This window comes from Portunus trituberculatus, chromosome 50 (assembly GCF_017591435.1).
Source record: "Portunus trituberculatus isolate SZX2019 chromosome 50, ASM1759143v1, whole genome shotgun sequence".
NCBI lineage: Eukaryota > Metazoa > Arthropoda > Malacostraca > Decapoda > Portunidae > Portunus > Portunus trituberculatus.
Window position 1 is genome coordinate 588,749 of NC_059304.1, and position 21,252 is coordinate 610,000.

General features: G+C 41.2%; 1 protein-coding gene across 1 annotated transcript in view; it reads right to left on the bottom strand.

Annotated features, from left to right (window-relative positions):
* LOC123500168 (nuclear pore complex protein Nup205-like) overlaps window positions 1–10,883 on the bottom strand; it is a 39,221-nt gene extending 28,338 nt beyond the window's left edge. Inside the window, exon 1 of the mRNA XM_045248874.1 lies at window positions 10,754–10,883. Coding sequence (XP_045104809.1) covers window positions 10,754–10,766 — 13 coding nt within the window. The 5' untranslated portion in view covers window positions 10,767–10,883. The remainder of the gene's footprint in view (window positions 1–10,753) is intronic.
* Between the last annotated feature and the right edge of the window lie 10,369 nt (window positions 10,884–21,252).

Here is a 21,252-nt window from a genome sequence, read left to right on the forward strand (position 1 = left end):
CTTGGATGACATGAGCGGATACCGTATCTGTGAATTTTTCTTATCGTATATCAAATCGAGGATAGTAATTTCCAAATACCGTAACTGATTTTACCGGATAAAGAACTACCGTATAACGAGGACTTACTGTATACACACACACACACACACACACACACACATATATATAGGCAACTCCAGTTTAACGAAGGTTCACACAACGAAATTTCGCTATAACGAAGGTATCGTTTTACTACCATCTGCTCATTTAACGAACACCAAACTCGCTTTAACAAAGTTTTATCCAGGTAATTTTTTTCCAAATTTGGAAGCCTCACCGTATCATGCAAGCTGACATGCTTTTGAACACACCAAGAGCTGCTGGTACTAAGGCACCTGTAGAATAAAGATCAAGATCAATCCTCTCGTGGACACTGCCGATACAAAGACCTGACTCAGAAGAAATTCTGCGTCAGCTGTAGCATCAAGATCAAGATCATGCGCAACACTCACTCCTCAGTCAAAACATAACAGCGTCACCAGCAGCTCATCTTTCCTAGTTCAAATTACCACCAAAACGCCCTGCAATATGGCCTAACATTCCTAAGAAGATCAGGAAGTTTCTTATTCTCGAAGTGAAGCTGGTTATTATTCACAGACAAGAGAGAGGCCAGAAAACTAATAACATTGCTTGCCACCATCTTGACTCCATCTACTGTCTACTATTTTCAAGTCAGCAGACTCTATTAAGAAAGCTGGTGAGACCGCATCTTCCTTGAAAGCTACAAGAACCACCTGAACTCATGACTCTACAATGGATAAAATGGAAAGCCTTGTGGAAATGTGGTACATAAGTTTTGTATGCGGTATCATGATGCGCACTTTGTTTATATTCCACAGGTTGCCGGTTAGTGTATTTCCCGTTTCACTCTCCCTCCCTTCATAAAGTTAAGATCATCAACATTATAAAGTTACGTACATACATACATTAGTGTACATTATAATGACTTAAATTAAACTACCTAAATGTTTAACTTCATAATTTTTACTTTCATTAAACTTTTTACTGTACTATGATGCACTCTCGCTTTGCTTACTCTCAATGGAAGTTCAAATCAGGGGTTAAACTTGTTATAATCAGTTAAACAATGAAGTTTCGCTTAAGTGTTTTTAGGAACGTAACCCTTCGTTAAGCGGAGGTTGCCTGTATATATATATATATATATATATATATATATATATATATATATATATATATATATATATATATATATATATAAAATATCGGCTCTAAATATCGGTTATCGGTCTCCTTGACTAATAATAATCGGCATCAGTATCGGCCATGAAAAAAACATACCGATCAATCTCTAATATATACAGGCAACCCCCGTTTAACGAAGGGGTTACGTTCCTAAAAAAACACTTCGTTAAGCGAAACTTCGTTAAGCGAACCGACTATAACAAGTTTAACCCCTGATTTGAACTTCCATTGAGAGTAAACAAAGTGAGAGTGCATCATAGTACAGTGAAAGGTTTAATGAAAGTAAAAATTATGAAGTTAAACATTTAGGTAGTTTAATTTAAGTCATTATAATGTACACTAATGTATGTATGTACGCAACTTTATAATGTTGATGATCTTAACTTTATGATGGGAGGGAGAGTGAAACGGGAAATACACTAACCGGAAACCTGTGGAATGTAAACAAAGTTCACATCATGGTTCCGCATACAAAACTTATGTACCACATTTCCATTTTATCTATTGTAGAGTCACGAGTTCTGGTGGTTCTTTTAGCTTGCAAGGAAGATGAGGTCTCACTAGCCTTCTTAATAGAGTCTCTTGACTTGAAAATAGTAGACAGTAGATGGAGTCAAGCCATGGTGGGAAGCAATGTTATTAGTTTTCTGGCCATTCTCTTGTCTGTGAATAATACCCAGCTTCACTTCGAGAGTAAGACACTTCCTGGTCTTCTTAGGAACGTTAGGCCACATTGCAGGGCGTTTTGGTGGTAAGTTGAACTAAGGAAGATGAGCTGCTGGTGATGCTGTTATGTTTTGACTGGGGAGTGAGTGGTGCGTGTGATCTTGATCTTGATCTTGATGCTACAGGTGACACAGAATTTCTTCTGAGTCAGGCCTTTGTATCGGCAGAGCCTGTGTTGTCCACGAGGCTTGATCTTGATCTTTATTCTACAGGTGTCTCAGGATTTCTCCTGAGGCAGGCCTTAGTACCAGCAGCTCCTGGTGTATTCAAAAGCCTGTCAGCTTGCATGATACGGTGGGGCTTTCAAATTTGGAAAAAAAATTACCTGGATAAAACTTCGTTAAAGCGAGTTTGGTGTTAGTTAACGAGCAGATGGTAGTAAATGAAACCTTCGTTGTAGCGAAATTTCGTTGTGAACTTTCGTTAAATGGGGTTGCCTGTATATATATATATATATATATATATATATATATATATATATATATATATATATATATATATATATATATCTATCCTGGTAATTTTTTCCAAGTTTGAAAGCCCCGCCGTATCACGCAAGCCAACAAGCTTTTGAATACATTAGCAGCCACAAATACTAAGGCCTGCCTCTGGAGAAATCCTGGGACACCTGTAGAATAAAGATCAAGATCAAGATCAAGCCTCTCGTGGACAACATGCACCACTCACTCCCATAACAGCGTCAGCAGCAGCTCGTCTTCACTCGCTCAACTTAACACCAAAACTCCTTGCAATGTGGCCTAGTATTCCTAAGAAGACCAGGAATTCTCTTACTCTCGAAGAGAAGCTGGATATTATTCACAGACACGAGAGAGGCTAGAAAACTATAGCATTTCAGGCCACCATCTTGACTCCATCTACTGTCTCTACTATTTTCAAGTCAGCAGACTATTAAAAAGGCTGGTGAGACCGTATCTTCCTTGAAAGCTAACAGAACCACCTGAACTCGTGACTCTACAATAGATAAAATGGAAAGCCTTGTGGAAATGTGGTACATAAGTTTTGTATGCGGTACCATGATGCGCACTTTGTTTACATTCCACAGGTTGCCGGTTAGTGTCTTTCCCGTTTCACTCTCCCTCCCTTCGTAAATTTAAGATCATCAACATTATGAAGCTACGTACATACATACATTAGTGTACATTATAATGACTTAAATTAAATTTAATTGCCAAAATGTTAAACGTCATAATTTTTACTTTCATTAAACCTTTCACTGTACTATGATGCACTCTCGCTTTGCTTACTCTCAATGGAAGTTCAAGTCAGGGGTTAAACTTGTTATAATCGGTTCGCTTAGTGAAGTTTCGCTTAACGAAGTGTTTTTTTAGGAACGTAACCCCTTCGTTAAACGGGGGTTGCCTGTATGTATACATATATATATATATATATATATATATATATATATATATATATATATATATATATATATATATATATATATACACACACACACACACACACACACACACACACACACACACACACACACACACACACACACACACACACACTGAGACAAAATTGCATGAAAAAACAAAGATAAATTTGGATAATAAATATAATATATGGAGAAAGGATAGAGAGTAAAGGTGGAGGAGGAGTTATGATTATGACGAAGAAATAAATAAATGTGGATAAGGTTTGGTATGGGAAGAACAATGCAGAAGTGATAAGCATAAGGATAAAAAGTGATGGAAAAGAATTAATAATCATGGTGACCTATGTACCTCCTAAAACAAATTCTTGGACATTAAGGAATACGACAATATGATCAAGGATACTTTACAGAGTTTGGAAAGTGTATTATCTGGAAAAAGAAAGGTGATACTAGTAGGAGATTTTAATTGTAAGGAGGTGGATTGGGAAAATCTAGTAAGTGGTGTTGGAGAGGAAGCATGGGAGAGAGATTTCTTAATCTAATGATGGAAAATATGATGGAACAGAGGGTGAAGGAAAATACTAGATATAGAGGAGATGATGAACCGGCTAGACTGGATTTGGTGTTAACAAGAGAAGTGTACCTATGTGGAGATATACAATACAAATGTCCTTTGGGAAAGAGTGATCATGTGGTTATGGAAATGCAGATAGCAACAACACAGCGAAGGAAGGACGAGACATACAGGAGTGGTAGATTGAATTATAGAAAGATGGACACAGAAAGTTTGAAAAATTATTTCAGAAAATTAGATTGGGAGATGTTACAAATCAGAGAAGTGCAAAAAAATATGAGATTTTTATGAAATATTATAAAGAAGGAGTTATGAAATTTGTACCAAAGTATAAACCGAGAGAGGAAGGAAGAAAGGATTGGTTTAATGCAACTTGTGTTAAGGCTAATGAAAAGAGAGATGTGGCTTGGAAAAGATGGAAAAAGAGCAGGAATATACTAAATAAGGAGAATTATAGAGTGGCGAGAAATGAGTATGTGAGGGTAAGGAGGGAGGAAGAAAGAAAATTTGAAAAAGATATTGTAGACAAGAGTAAGGTAATGGTAAACTTAAAAAGAGAGAGTCCATTGAAAGATTAAAAGGAGAGCAAGGGATAGTAGATGACCCTAAGAATATAGCGGAATTGCTAAATAATAGGTTTCAGCAAGTATTTACTGAAGAAACAATGTTTGTAAAGCCTCAGAATGTACAAGGAAATGTGCACATGGATGACATTAAGATACCTAAAAAGGAGTTATATAAAAAGTTGGAGGAACTTAAAGATGATAAAGCGATGGGACCAGATGAAGTTTCAGGAAAATTATTGAAGGAGTGTAGAGAAGAATTGATTGATCCATTATATGATATTATAAGGTGCTCATTAGAAACAGGGAAGTACCAGTAGAGTGGAAGAGAGCTGAAGTGGTGCCCATTTATAAGGGAGGCAGTAAGGAAGAGCCTCTTAACTATAGACCTGTGTCTCTAACAAGTGTGGTCGGTAAGATTTGTGAGAGGGTGATAAAGAAATATTGGATACGGTTCCTGGAGGATCATAAGTTATTATCGGATCATCAATTTGGCTTTAGGAAAGGGAGGTCATGTGTAACAAATCTACTGAGCTTTTATTCAAGAGTGGTTGACAAAATACAAGAGAGAGAGGATGGATGGACTGTGTATATTTGGATTTAAAGAAAGCTTTTGACAAGGTACCTCACATGAGACTGCTATGGAAATTAGAGATTTATGGAGGACTGAAAGGAAAAGTGTTAAAGTGGATGGAAAACTACTTGAGATGGAGGGAGATGAGAACGGTAATAAGGGATGCAAAGTCGGACTGGTTGGTGGTGGAGAGTGGAGTCCCACAAGGCTCAGTGCTGGCACCAATACTTTTCCTTGTATATATTAATGACATGCCAGAGGGAGTAAACAGTTATATTAATTTGTTTGCGGATGATGCGAAGTTGTGTAGGTGTGTGAAGAGTGAAGAAGATTGTGAAATTTTACAGGCAGATCTGGATAAGATTTGGGAGTGGAGCAAGAGGTGGCAAATGGAATTTAATCTGAGCAAAAGTCATGTGATGGAGATGGGAAGAGTGGAAGACGGCCAAGAGGGTCATATAAGATGGGTGAAGAAGTAGTGTTGAAAAAGGTGGAAAAGGAAAAGGATTTGGGAGTGATAATACAAGACCATGGGCAGTTTGAGGCTCATATTGATAAGATGTTTGGAGAAACGTATAATTTGATAAAAATATTGGATTAGCCTTCCATTATATGGATAAAGATATGATGAAGAAATTAATTAGTACGGTAATTAGACCAAGATTGGAATATGCTGGAGTGGTTTGGTCCCCTTATAAAAAGAAGCATATAAGGAAGTTGGAGAGATTGCAGAGAATGGCAACAAAAATGGTTCCGGAATTGGCAGAAATGACCTATGAGGAGAGATTAAAAGAAATGAATTTGCTTACCTTGGAACAAAGAAGAGAAAGAGGAGATTTAATACAGGTTTATAAACTGTTGAATGGACTGGATGAAGTGGATAATGAGCAAATGATGTTGAGAGAGGAAAACTTAAATAGAACTACGAGATCGCATAGTAAAAAGATAGCCAAGGGAATATGCTTGAAGGATGTGAAGAAATATAGGTTCCCACAAAGATGTGTGGAGGTGTGGAATGGTTTGAGTGAGGAGGTGGTGTCAGCGAGGAGTGTGCATAGTTTTAAAGGAAAGTTGGATGTGTGTAGATATGGAGACGGGCCCACACGAGTATGATACCCAGGCCCTGTAAAATTACAACTAGGTGAACTAGGTGAATACACCCGGTAGCTCAGTGGTTAGAGCGCTGGCTTCACAAGCCAGAGGACCGGGGTTCGATTCCCCGGCCGGGTGGAGATATTTGGGTGTGTCTCCTTTCATGTGTAGCCCCTGTTCACCAAGCAGTGAGTAGGTACGGGATGTAAATCGAGTAGTTGTGACCTTGTTGTCCTAGTGTGTGGTGTGTGCCTGGTCTTAGGCCTATCCGAAGATCGGAAATAATGAGCTCTGAGCTTGTTCCGTAGGGTAACGTCTGGCTGTCTCTGCCAGAGACTGCAGCAGATCAAACAGTGAAACACACACACACACACACACACACACACACACACACACACACACACACACACACATATATATATATATATATATATATATATATATATATATATATATATATATATATATATATATACATATACACACACACACACACACACACATATATATATATATATATATATATATATATATATATATATATATATATATATATATATATATATATATATATATATATATATATATATATATATATATATATATATATATATATATATATATATATATATATATATATATATATATATATATATATAATATATATATATATATATATATATAACCCGCCAAAAGTGCACACTCAGACACCCGCAAGGGTTACCAAACAAACCCTAACATCAAAATCTTATAACCAGAGAACTGTGCCCTCTTCCCCAAACACTCCCCAAGGGTTACTAAGCAAACCTAACATTATTACCACCTAGAAGACCTTGTAATGCTTATTTTTTAACAATTTGTAGTTTTTCCCAATCAATGATTTTTTGGCATGCATTAAATCGGTTACAACGTTGGGTTTGGTTAATAACCTTTGTGGGGGTCCAAGGAGAAAGCCTTAGGAATGGACATAAATCCAGGGGTAGCAAATCATTGGCAATGCTGCTCAATAATAACAAAGCAGAACTCATCACCACTGGCAATATCAAAGAATATTCAGATTTTCCATGTAATCTTATTGGCTTCTGATCTCTTATGCAACACGTTACTCAATTTAACCCTTTCCGTACCAGGACACATTTTCACATTTATTTTTCTATTTGGTGATTTCATACAGGTTCAGAAACTCATATGGAGGATTATAAAAGTGAAGACTAAAGCCATTAATCTTCTGACCTCCATAGACCCTTCCTAATGTAAAAATAAAATTCTTAATAAAAATGTATTCCAGTGCTAAAGGGGTTAATGCTCCCCCACCAAAGTCATCTCGTAAAATATTCATTTGTGACGAAAATCTTATATAGCTACTATCAATGAATTAACTACATTCCTCAGCAGGAAAACATGAGTCGCATCAGATAGTTGAGTGAAACTACAAATGGACCTAAACTAATACCAAAATCAAGCAGAGAACCACCAGCAAAAAAATATTTCATTCAAAATAGAAACTGGTGAAAGAGTGATGTCTTACACAGTTGGCTGTGCTCCAGTATGCTCATTTTGAACTAGTCATGGGATAATATTGAAATATAAATATTTCAATTTAAGGTTAGGTTAATTAAGCTCATTAACTTTACTACTGATCCCTTCATTACAAACATCACAATTTGAAAAACTAAATATTTGCCAATAGATAAATCAACAGTCTATGGCTAATCCCATAGAAATTATCTATTCTTGGCAATCATCATACAGCACTCCTCACCTCATTTCCCGCCTGCCCCTTCACAGCTCTTTCAAACAAAAACTAACCTAACCCTAACTTTAACCTAAGACTTAAACCAAACCAAGACTAAATCTGGCTATCCCTTATATGAAGTGAGTTATAGCATATAAAATAAAAACATTTCTCACTGGACATACGAGACACAGCCTCTCCGTGGATGTTAGCGAGAGAGGGGTGCAGCCAATCAGCGCCCAGCTTTTAAACCCCTCGGCGTCAGGAATATAGGTTAAGTAAACAAGGTATAGTTGAGGTGACACACACTACTGGTAAGTCCTCCTCAAGAAATCTTCTGACTAATAGCACCATTAAGTTAGGTTAGTTTTGGTAATCATATTTTCATCCCTACGTCATGCCAGCTGAGTGAAAAAGCTGCAAAGGGGGAGCTGGCGGTAAATATCTAGAATAAATCCTTCCTCCCTGTCATCACCAATCCCCTCCCTAAAAACAGCAAGCTTGGAGAACATGAGGGAAAACAGGGTTTTTGGGTGGGGGAAACTAAAATACATCATTTTTTGGCAATTAAAAAAAAAATCTATGGAAAATATGCCAATACTTCACAAAAAAATAATTTTTTGTAAATTATATGTCAACGATTTATTCTAAACTAGCCAGAGGTGCAGCCCCCCTAATCCCCCTCTAGGCTAACTAGGGGGAGGCTGCCTCTCCATGGACCATCTCCTCTAAGACTAGCCATGGGGGCTATGCCTTCCCAGACCCTCCCCAGGTTGGTTACTATCCAAACACTAAACAAAACATAACCTATCCTAATTCTAACCACTATACAAAATGTAGCAAAGCATCGGCAACACTGCTCACCAATAATAGCATGGCTCACCACAGTCACTCCCTCGTAACAGGCTAACAGAACGCTGCCGTGCTGCACCCCTTCAAGGAAATCACAAAAATATCTGGTAGTATCTGATATTACTCACAATTTGGGAAGCAAAATCAACTTGTGATGCACACACAGTCGGATTCTTGCATTTTCTAGTTTAGCAAAGATAGAACTAAATAAAACGTCTGAACTTGCATTCCAAACAGTACATGTCCATAGTGAGAACAACTTACTAATTGGTGCACGTTGACGTGTTTTATCCTCTACAATGAGAAACAAATGCAATACTATATAAGAAACTTAGTATGGCAAGCTCTCATTGGACGTCCTATACAACTAAAGTCTGTGATTGGTTTTGCCCTGATATGTCATTTAACCAACTACCAACCAACATGGCAGGCTCTCATTGGACGTTTGTGACGTGATTTATTGACACCACAAATCTCACAGGACCCACAATGCCTTACTAATGTAAACAGCTACAAAAAGAGGAGGAAAACTGTGGAATACTACTCGCTGGACTGTTTCTGAGTTTTCCAAAGTATCACTAAAAGCCAATAAAAGGCTTGGGTATTACTGCAGAGTTTCACCACAATCAGCTACGTGTTTTTTACCCACCTCAAGAGATAGAGCTCCTGATTACGAGTAATTTGAACCCCATATATACTAGGTGCAACCTTTTTGAATGGCGACACAGATTTTTTAAAATTAAGTGTGTTTTGGTGTTTTGGTGATCAGCCGTGACACTAGCCTCCCGCATCAAACCCTGCCGCACACTGATGGTGTCATGCGCTCGCAGCGGCTTGGCGGGCTCCGTGACACACCATTGTCTGAGCATGCGCTTAATTGTTTACGCTGATTGGTTCTGTTCTTTGAAACTGAAGCGGCAGCCAATGAAAAAAAAAAAAAGCATAATTATTTCCACCAATCATGACGGCCCCTGAGGTTAGGTTAGGTTGGGTTAGGTTAGAATAGATTAGGTTTTGTTAGGTTAGGCTAGGTTGGGTTGGGTTAGCTTAGCTTAGGTTAGGTTAGGTTAGGTTAGGTTAGGTTTAGTTAGATTAGGTTAGGTTTAGTTAGGTTCTTTTCTGGACGAAACTAATTTTTTTTTCTGGTAGATTTCGGCTTGTTTTTAATCAATTTACCAGTTGGTTTTTTTATGCAAATCATATGTTTTGGGGCTGTAAAAAAAAAAAAATTGGTTGATTTTCGCCCAAAAAACATGTGGTATTTTAATCAAAAGCAAGCCGAAATCTACCAGAAAAAAATAGTTTCGTCCAAAAAGGGCAAGGTGGTGAAACTGTAAGTCTACTAAGGCTTGTGCCAGGAAAAAAAAATCATAAAACGTGAAAAAGTGAGTATATTAACACGCATAGTCGTTTTGTGCTACTCAGAACGCTCAAGTCTATGCATTAACTGAACCGGGAAACAAGGCGAACTGAAGGGATCACTATATCAGGATAGTGCCCATGATACTTTTGGTTTATCATATGGTCTTCACGGCTGACCCTGGCCTGGCAGGCCAGCCAGGCATGAACCAGACTATGGACACAAAAACATGAACAAGACACACAGATGAGCTTAAACTGATTATTTTGTATGAAGGCTACGCTCTTCTTGGTATTCGAATAATGCTGATTTAAATTTGTCTGAGACTGCCTTTCAGTACTCAAGACTACATTATCCCTATAGACTGTGCCGTAACTGCTACTACTCTTAACACACCTTGCACAACACCAGGAAAACATCTAACAATACTTCTCACAGACAGCGGTTATGCTACTGATTCTGGGAGGCATTTCCTCTCAAAACAAAACATTGCCCGGCACGAAAGCTACTGGTCACCCGCCACTTGGATTTAAACACCACAGCGCCACACACTCCCCGCTTCCAGCACACATGTAGACAAATGCACCACCCTTACCATTGCTTCCTTCAGCTAAACGTGTGCATTTTTAACTTACCTGCAGGGTTCATAGTTCAGGGGAAGCACATGACATGAGTTGGGTGGCGGGAACAGCAGCGTGCGGGACGAGTATAAACTGTAAACAAACAGCTGAGGTCTGGAGAGCGCAGTACCGCCGTCTTCAGAAAAAGTTCTTCTGTACTCTATCCTTTCATTGATATTTGATAGTTTCATTTCCCCACTGATCCGTACCGCATCATTTATAAATATACATATAAATATAAATAGACAAATAAATAAATAGATGAAAAACAAATAAATAAATAAATAAATAAATAAATAAATAAATAAATATATATATATATATATATATATATATATATATATATATATATATATATATATATATATATATATATATATATATATATATATATATATATATATATATATATATATATATATATATATATATATATATATATATATATATATATATATATATATATATATATATATATATATATATATATATTATGGAAGAGGAGACAAGCCAAGGACAACAGAGGGAAAAAAAAAAAAAAAGGCCCAGTTCAAATACAAGTTCCTTAAGAGCAAAGACTGGTAGCTATAAGACAGGGACAAATGTCTTGAAACCTCCCTCTTAAAAGAAGTCAAGTCATAGGAAGATGGAAATACAGAAGCAGGCAGGGAGTTCCAGAATTTACCAAAGAAGATTATGAATGATTGAGAATACAGGTTAATTCTTGTATTAGAGAGTTGGACAGAATAGGGATGAGAGGAAGAAGAAAGCCTTGTACAGCGAGGCCACAGGAGGAAGGGAAATATGCAGTTAGCAAGATCAGTAGAGCAGTTAGCATGAAAATAGCGATAAAAGATAGAAAGAGATGCAACCTTTCGGCGGTGAGAAAGGCTGAAGACAGTTAGTCAGAGGAGGGGAGTTGATGAGACGAAAAGCTTTTGATTTCACCCTATCTAATAAAACTTTGTGGGTGGAACCCCCCCTCCTCCAAACATGTGAAGAATACTCCATACAGGGGCGAATAAGGCCTTTGTACAGAGTTAGCAGCTGCAGAGGCGTCGCAATGCAGTAGGCAACATAGGCAGTTGCCTAGGGCCCCGCCGAGTTGGTGGAAGCCCCGAGAGACGGCTGATATGGCATATGGACCAGGACCACCATGTCAGAAACACTGTGTCGCTCCTGTCACTTATATGGAGTGGACACAACTTGAGACATGACACGTAATTCCACTAATGGGACGGGGCCCCACCCACTGTCATTCATATAGTGTGTGTAAATTTTGCATTGAATTTGTTATTTGTTATTTTATAATTTATTTTATATGTTAATTTTTTAACAAAATATTCATTTACTGATCCGTTGTTCTGCACTTCATTCATCATCATTCCGGGCAGGGGACCTCCATGGTCCTTCTTGCCTAGGGCCCCCCAAGGAGTCTAGAAACTCCCCTGAGTAGTTGGAGGGGCGAGAAAAAGTGGCGGTGACGCCTCAGAACGCCTAACTTCATAGAAGCTGTTTTAGCAAGAGATGAGATGAGAAGTTCCCACCTAAGATTATGAGTAAAAGAACAGACCGAGGATATTCAGTGTAAAAGGAGACAGTTGACTGTCACTGAAGAAGAGGATATATATATATATATATATATATATATATATATATATATATATATATATATATATATATATATATATATATATATATATATATATATATATATATATATATATATATATATATATATATATATATATATATATATATATATATATATATATATATATATATATATATATATATATATATATATATATATATATATATATATATATATATATATATATATATATATATATATATATATATATATATATATATATATATATGTGTGTGTGTGTGTGTGTGTGTGTGTGTGTGTGTTAGGAGGAGGCAGTAGACACCTACCGAAACGATAATTTACTCCCTGCGAGTTATTAAGCTAGTTATGTTCCGGACCAGTTCTGGTCTGGATCAGTTCAGGGGGTGCTGTGAACTTTCCATTAAAGCTAATTGTGATCTCGCTAAACGTTTTCTTTTCTGTGTCACAATTCAAGGGAACAGTCACAGCCTAAAGGCAACACTCCTCCTTGACACAAAACTATACATGCAATTGTTACACACACACACACACACACACACACACACACACACACACACACACACACACTTCACTTAAATAGAATAAATGGCGACTCCAAATCCAGCCTCGGAATCATCTTCTGGGGAAGGGACCATAAAATTTCCCGTGCAGGTCGGAGTGCTTTCTCGGTAGCGACCCAAAATGTGTTGATACCTCCCTCAACTTTTCTTCATTAACGTCTGCAACATTCGCGGTCTTAGATCTAATTTGAAATCTGTAGAACACCACCTCTCCTCTACTAAATCTCATCTTCTTTTCCTCACCGAAATACAGCTGTCTGAGGCAACTGACAATAGCCCTTCTCTGTTCCCTCTGTAACTTTCTCTATCCTCATTTTCGCTCTAAAGCTGGATGTTGCGTCCTTGGAGGAAAGATATTAGCATACCGCTCTTCAGTGAAGGGTGAGACCATTGGGCGAATCCTATTTGGTGGGCGGAGTTATGCAAGTCAACCCAAAACATGGAATAGAGTCGTGCGCAAATCTTCCGTAAAAGTTTTTGCTTTTTCCCTTAATTCATCCATATATCATGTGACTAGTAAATATTAATATAATTGAACGGATACATCATGAATTGCACTTGAAAGTTTGAGAAAAAAAAATACACCTCTTTCATTCTTTACACTATGTAAAGTAAATGTAAACTCACGCCTCCTTAGGAAACATATCTCTAAATTTTTCACATTTATCATCTACACTGCATGAACACCTACTAAACTTTTAATCTCTGACACCAATATAGTATTATATGCAGAATTTCTATGATTTATAAGGAAAAAATGTACAAAGATATACTTTGAAGAAAAGAAGAGAGAGAGAAAAAAAATCGCTTACAGGTATTTCTCGTTTTGTCCGTGTTCTATATGTGCGAATTCGCTAAGATGCGACATTAAAAATATTATGATTAATAAAAAATTGTGCTATCTGTTCTCTAAGATTCAATTTGCCCCAACTGCATTTCAAACAGATGCGTAGCTCCGTTGCCTGCCGACAGGCGGCCGCTCCTGCTCCCAGTTCAATGTTTACAGCCCTCTCGTGTGTTTACAGTCACAACCAGTACAGCCAGTTTACTTATTCGTCACGATGACCCCAACACGTCCCTCATCTTCTCCTGGAACCAGCAGCAGCCTTCCAGTTAAGAAAATAAAGCGCAAGTCACTTACTCTGGCTAAAAAGATGGGAATTTTTGAGCCGGTATGGCCAAGGGCAAAAAACTTCGGTCATATGCCATGCCTTGGGATTGGGGGTGAGCACACTGAGGCACGTCCGAGACAATGCTGCAAAAATACGAACAACTGAGGAAGCAGGTTTGTCTAGGACATTGCAGAGGGTAGCTTGCAGCAGATCGTCGACCATGGAGAGGATGGAAAAGAATGCTGGCGATTTAGATTCAATACCAGAACAAGACAAGCATTCCTGTTAGTTTTGCCGTCATTCAGGAAAAAGCTGAAAGCCTCATTAACGACACTGAAGGAGATGACAGGCCAAATACATCTTTCCAAGCAAGTTCTGGTTGGTTTGCAAAATTTAGGCAAGATAAGGTTGTCATAACATCAAAATGACTGGGCCAAAACCCCATTCGCCCTATTATCCATTGTTTCTTATGGGGATTTTTTTTTGTGCGATTTCAGTTTGTGCAATGCCTTTAGGAACCCATATATCGCACAAAGCGATAAATACCTGTATGTGGATGGCGAGAGACAACTTGTGGTAAGTTGTCTTAACATACACAATAATTTCAGTTATGCAATACTACTATTAGTAGTGATAGCACAGGTAAATGAAGGGAGACAAGAGACATTATCACATCTGAAGTAGCCTTACAAATACTGCATGTGGCCTCAAAATATCTCGAAAATGAGCAAATTTGGCTCAATACGCTCGCTCTCTCCCTCATATTACCCTCACTATTTTCTTAAGGTATCAATCCTCATGTAATCACCAAACAATCATACAGATGCAAGCATCACAAATATCACTACCAGAGGCAAAGTGTTTTTATAAACACAGAAACACAAACACAAACAACATATCCCACACAGCAAATCACAAACTAGTTATGTTTCATGCTAGACGCTAGTATGCTACAGCAGCTTGTGTGTGTGTGTGTGTGTGTGTGTGTATTCACGGTCGTCTGCTGATCACCCAGCCAGCCTTCCCTATTATGAAGTGAGCTCAGAGCTCATAGACCGATCTTCGAGTAGGACTGATACCACACCATACTCCACAGTCCACACCCCTCAAATTACACCCCGTACCTATTTGTTGCTATATTTACCTTGTTGTACCCGGGACTCGAACCCTGGCCCTCTCGCTTGTGAATCAAGTGTGCTAACCACTAAACTACGTGGTGTGTGTAAGTATATACCTTGTTGTATTGCACAGTTGTATTGTAATGTGTGTGTGTGTGTGTGTGTGTGTGTGTGTGTGTGTGTGTGTGTGTGTGTGTGTGTGTATATATATATATATATATATATATATATATATATATATATATATATATATATATATATATATATATATATATATATATATATATATATATATATATATATATATATATATATATATATATATATATATATATATATATATATATATATATATATATATATATAATTTATATTTATATATAAGACCATCTTAATATCAAATTCTATCAAATCCTCATCCTATTTCTTTATAGAAAATACATAGTATATGTTTGTCATTTTACAATACAGTGGTTGGGTACTGTATTATTTGCAGTGATATCAAGGGATGGTAATGGCGACCCTGAAATGACTAACTGGAGGCTACTCTGGGGCCATACAAAAAAGAAGACTAAAATAACTAGATCCCAAATGTTCCAATTAAAAAAGTTAACTGAATAAATAAACAAATAATAAAGTTGGTGAGGGATTAAGAGGGAGCCATGATTGTCTCACTCCCTCGGGCTCAAGACTCTCTTACACTAACAGTTTTTGCAGAAATATTCAATGTTTCAGGAAATTACTATGTATTAATGTTAACAATTAAGCCAATATGAAATACATATTCTAGTAACTTGATTACTATTTGCTTGTGTAAGTCATAACCGTCAATCAAAAAGGGAATATTGTAGCTGAGGCGTCTGACATACAAATACGCAAAGATTTATTCCATCATTCATCACTTATTATAATTAATAGTGAGTGTTTTCTGTTCTTCTGATGCTTGAGGGCGGTGATGCCCTGGTACGCATTGCCATCGTCCCCCTGGCTGCCAAGCTTGAACTTGGGCCGCGGGAGTTGTTGATGGCGAGCGTGTCTGCCCCTTGTAGCGGCTGTCCATTCCTGGCCTTGGTCACCGTCACCATCCTGGTGCTGCTGCTGCTCCTGCTGCCCTTCTTCACTGATGATGGAAAGGTTGATTAGGGCACAGTCTGCACCGCCGATGTTGTCGTCCAACCTGGCAGGCAGGCGGTCACTGGCGGCTGTTGTAGGCGAGTCGTCCTCATCGTGACTGCTTTCCTCCAGCAGGTGACAGCCTTCCGTGGCGTCTCTTGTTTCTCCATGGAAAGTGTACGCATCAAGGTGATCACTAATCAGCGAGAACAGGTGTGGCGCCGCGCGGGTCATGGGGAGCTAGAGTAACCCCGTCTGACCTTGGCCGCGGTCAGCGAGGAGCTGAGAACGGGTGCGTCTCGCCAGAAGGTAGGGGGAGGGAGGAAGAGGAGGAAGGTGGCTGCCACTGCCAGACTGCCTCGAGGTAAGGAGAAGGTTTGGGCTTAATGCCTATCGACTGCACAAGGGTCATTAAGGCAGACATGTCATTAGCTGGGGTTGAAGAAAAAGCACCACCAATCACACTATAAGTAATTACCCTGGGTCAAGATCGAACTCGCACCATTATGGCCACGAGCCAACCCCTTAACCACGGAGCCACCCACCCTCCCAGTAGCCTCGAACTTTGTCATCTCCCGCTTTTTTATACACCTCAGGGTCCAGTGGGGACGCACTGCGCATGCGTGGGTTTTGGCTGCGGCGTTGACGTCGGCTTAAGGAGAATGCAGTGCCTTTCGCCATCAATACACCTTGTCAAATTCCTTTTGCCTTTAGGCAACAAGTGAAGGAGAAACTTGACTCTATGGTCGCTCAGGGTATAATTAAACCCGCAGGTGACGAACCTTTGGAGTGGTGCCACCCCCTTGTGGTAGTCCCCAAGGATACGGGAGTACGCATCACTGTAGATCTCACCAAACTGAACAGCCAAGTTTCCTGCCCAACCCACCCTTCACCCACTCCTTTCACTGCTATTGGAGTGTGGACCCGAAGGCAAGGTACTTTTCTACTGCAGATGCCCTCTGTGGGTATTGGCAGCTGGAATTGGCAGAAGAGGACCAGAGACTCACCACCTTCATTACCCCATTCGGGAGGTTCAAACATTGTAGAGGACCAATGGGCTTTGCGGCTACAGGCAACGCTTTCTGCCTCCGTGGTGACATGGCCTTGCACGGTTTACAGAACTGTGTCAAAGTTGTCGATGACATCCTCCTCTACGATGAGAACTTCACCACACACATCCAGCGACTCCATGAGATGCTTACCAGGTGCCGTACGAATGGCATCACCCTAAACAGAGACAAGTTTGTCGTTGCTGCACCTTCTGCTACTTTCTGTGGGTACCAACTCACTGAAGAAGGCATCTCAGCAGATCCCAATAAAGTAAAGGCAATCAAAGAGTTTCCTACTCCGACCAACTTGACTGATCTCCGGTCATTTATGGGATTGGTGAACCAGCTCACAGACTTTACACCTGAGATCGCCTCTACAGCTCAGCCCTTACGGCCCTTCATGAGCCCCAAGAGAGCGTTCACCTGGACGACTGATCATGATGAGGCTTTCCGCAGAGTCAAGAGCCCACCAGTGCTTGCCCCCTTTGATCCTGTCAGACCAGTTGTCCTCCAGACTGACGCTTCTCGCCTCCACGGGATCGGGTATGCCCTGCTACAGGACCATTGCAACGGGCAACTTCGTCTAGTTCAGTGTGGCTCCCGTTTCCTTGCCGACCCTGAGACTCGGTATGCCACCATTGAGCTGGAGATGTTGGCTGTGGTCTGGGCCATGTCCAAGTGCCGGCTGTATCTCAGAGGTTTGCAGCACTTCACCCTCATGACAGATCACCGGCCACTTATCCCAATCCTCAACCACTACACACTGGATGCAGTCGAGAATCCTCGCCTTCAGCGCCTCAAGGAGAAGATTGCGCCCTACCTGTACACGGCAGTGTACAGGTAGGGCGACGCTTCATGTGCTGATTCGGCAGCACACCTCAGGGCTGTCCTCACTGTCAACGCTGCTGTACCAGAGGAAGATACTCCGCCTCAGGATGCCGACAGGACTCTGCAGGAGCTCCGAGAAGCAGCGCGGACGGACTCTTCGTACATCCGTCTCGGTGACTGTGTAGCATCAGGGTTCCCGTCCAACCGGTATGATCTCCAGAGCGACCTGCTACCGTACTGGAAACTGAGGGATGATCTCTCCACTGACGGGATCTCGTTCTTTACGGAGCGAGAACCGTAGTCCCCGCTGTCTTCCGCTGTCGCACCCTCTCCCATCTCCACGATAGCCACAGAGGTGTGGAGGCAACAAAACGCAGAGCTCGACAGGCTGTCTTCTGGCCCAGCATCAACTCAGATATCACCAATACGGTGAAATCTTGTGAGTTTTGCCAGGTGCTTCAGCCTAGTCTCCAGCAGGAGCCCCTCCTCAATGACGACCACCCCAGCAGGCCCTTTGAGTCCGTGTTTGCTGATTTCTTCAGTGTCATAGGGAAGTCCTTCCTCGTTATCACTGACAGACTCTCCAGGTGGCCTGTCGTCATCCCCTGTAAAGGAGACACTACTGCTGCTAACACCATCAGAATCTTCTGCAGGTACTTCCGGGAGGTTGGTGTCCCACTTCGCCTTCGTACAGACGGTGAGCCTCAGTTCGCCAGCCACGACTTCCGGGACTTCATGGAGCGATGGGGTGTTCACCATGTGATGTCTTCACCACACTACCCGCAGTCAAACGGACATACTGAGGCTGCTGTGAAGTCGTTCAAGCACCTGATTCTGAAAACAGCACCTTCCGGCAACATCGACTGCGAGCAGTTTGACAGTACGAGCAGTACGACAGCCATGCTCTTCCCCTTCCCAGGTTGAATGCCGGGCAGACAGTTCGGATTCAGGACCCGATCTCTCACCGATGGGACAAGGTTGGACTTGTCATGGGCTGCGGCAGGTCACGGGATTATGAGGTGCGTCTCCCCAGCGGCCAAGTGTTGTGGAGAAATCGTCGCTTTCTCCGACAAGTACCGTCTTCGAGTGGTGATCCCTCCCCTGCCATCCCTGTGGCCCCTTGCTCGGACATTGAACAGTCCTTAGTTTCCCACCCTCCAGTGGTCCCACGCAGATCTCAGAGGCTTATGGACAAGAAGCCCGCTCGAGATGGACCTACGAGCGTGAGGGCGGAGGGAGGTGTAGATAAGTGATGTGTGCCTTCCAGGTAACATGTATTAGTATTATGTTACACCACACGCAAACACATTTACACACTCCTTATGCATACATGCAACACCGTACACTAGACGCGGCAACACCGCATAGAGACGAGCTGCTCCACGTGTCCTGCTGTTCTGTGGGCTCCACACCACGCTCTGTAACTTTTAGGAGAATACAGAACCTACTACAGTTACCCGGTCTGTATCTACCACCCTTTAAAGAAGCAGCCTCGTGGATACTCCAGATCCACAATCCACATGGCGCAGTGAGTAGGATTCACAATCCACACTTATAACATTGTACCGTGATACTGCTCGAGTTTCTTGTCCCCCCACAGAACACATCTGCCAGTCTCTGCTGCGTCTTCCTCCCACCATCTGCGGTATGCTGACGAGAGTGCATCTGTCCCCTACCGAGAGTTGAGGAACCACGACGACGTTAGTGCAGCTGCTCAGCGGGGTGTGGCACTCCAAGGATCTGCCAGGGCTGATGTCCCCACCGAGGTGACACCGACGGCATCCTCCAGTATCAGTTCCTTCCGTGTGTTCCCCCCTCACGCCCCGCGCCCTGAGTTGTTGGGATGCCTGCCTTCGTCTCAGCAAGGGGTACAGGACCTCCGGGCAAGCCTGCACAGCACCCGGCAGCGGGACTGAGGATCCAGGGCGCACAGATGAGGGGTCGTGCAGGGTCTGATGGCGCCCCGGCGTTACCGAAGGCCTCCCCGTGAACCACCCCTTCACCACCGACGATGACCCTCCAGCCGCCATGGCTGGAGGACTACCGACTTGTGCCTAAATATGACACGATGATTTCACTGAAGACTCGCGTGCTCCTAACTATCCCAAAAGTGACTTGTGTGGAAAATCATGAACACAGTTTCCATCCAAAAAAAACATATGTTCTATCTGCTGATGCAGTGCAATTGTATATGTATAATTGCAATATTATATTTTTCTTTATCTTTTTACTGTATTGTATCATGATCTACTTTTACACGTCAATGTATATATGTTTGCTATCCTTTTACTATATTGTATCGTAACCTACTTTTACACACCAATGTATATATGTTTGTCATTATCATATGTAACTCTCCCTCTCCTCTCTCACAGCAGTATGGGTGGTTTTCTTCCGGGAACTCCGGTTTCCACCCTCACCCAACATATACTGCCCTGTGACATTTCATCACTTTACAGCTGCAGGCCGGATCGCCCGGCAACTTTCTACTCTTACTGTATTTCTTTATCTCCTCTCTTTTTCTTCCAGTGTACCAGTTGAGGTACGCTCTCTCCCCCCCCTCTTGTGTAATCCACCTTTTCTTAATAAACTTTATAAACTTTGTAAACTTTGCGAGCCATCACTCTCTCATCAGACATCACATCCACAGACCATCCACACACTCACGGAGAGAAGAGCTTCTCCAACGAACCATGGCAAGTCCTACACACCACCCTGGACTTGTCAAATGGTTCAACGTGAAAGCAGGGTACGGGTGCATCCAGGACCTAAACACGGGTACAGATGTGTTTTGCCATGCATCTCACCCGTCCTCTTAAGGATCGCCCTCCTAGAGAAGGAGACCAAGTTGTTCTCGCCGTTAGGGAGGGAGCTAAGGGCGCGGAGGCGTGGGACGTGGCGCCAGTTAGCGTAACATCTGTCCCTTTGAAGAGCCGGAACCGTACACCACGGAAGCAACAAGGCAAAGAGGATATGCAGGCAAAAATATATGCCTGTGTATTTACGGCAAAGACGTTGGCAGGCAGGGACCATCGCCAGCTTCAGGAGCTGATCCCTCTTGTCCTGCAGCACAATGGCCTGCCGGCAGTTTACATCCC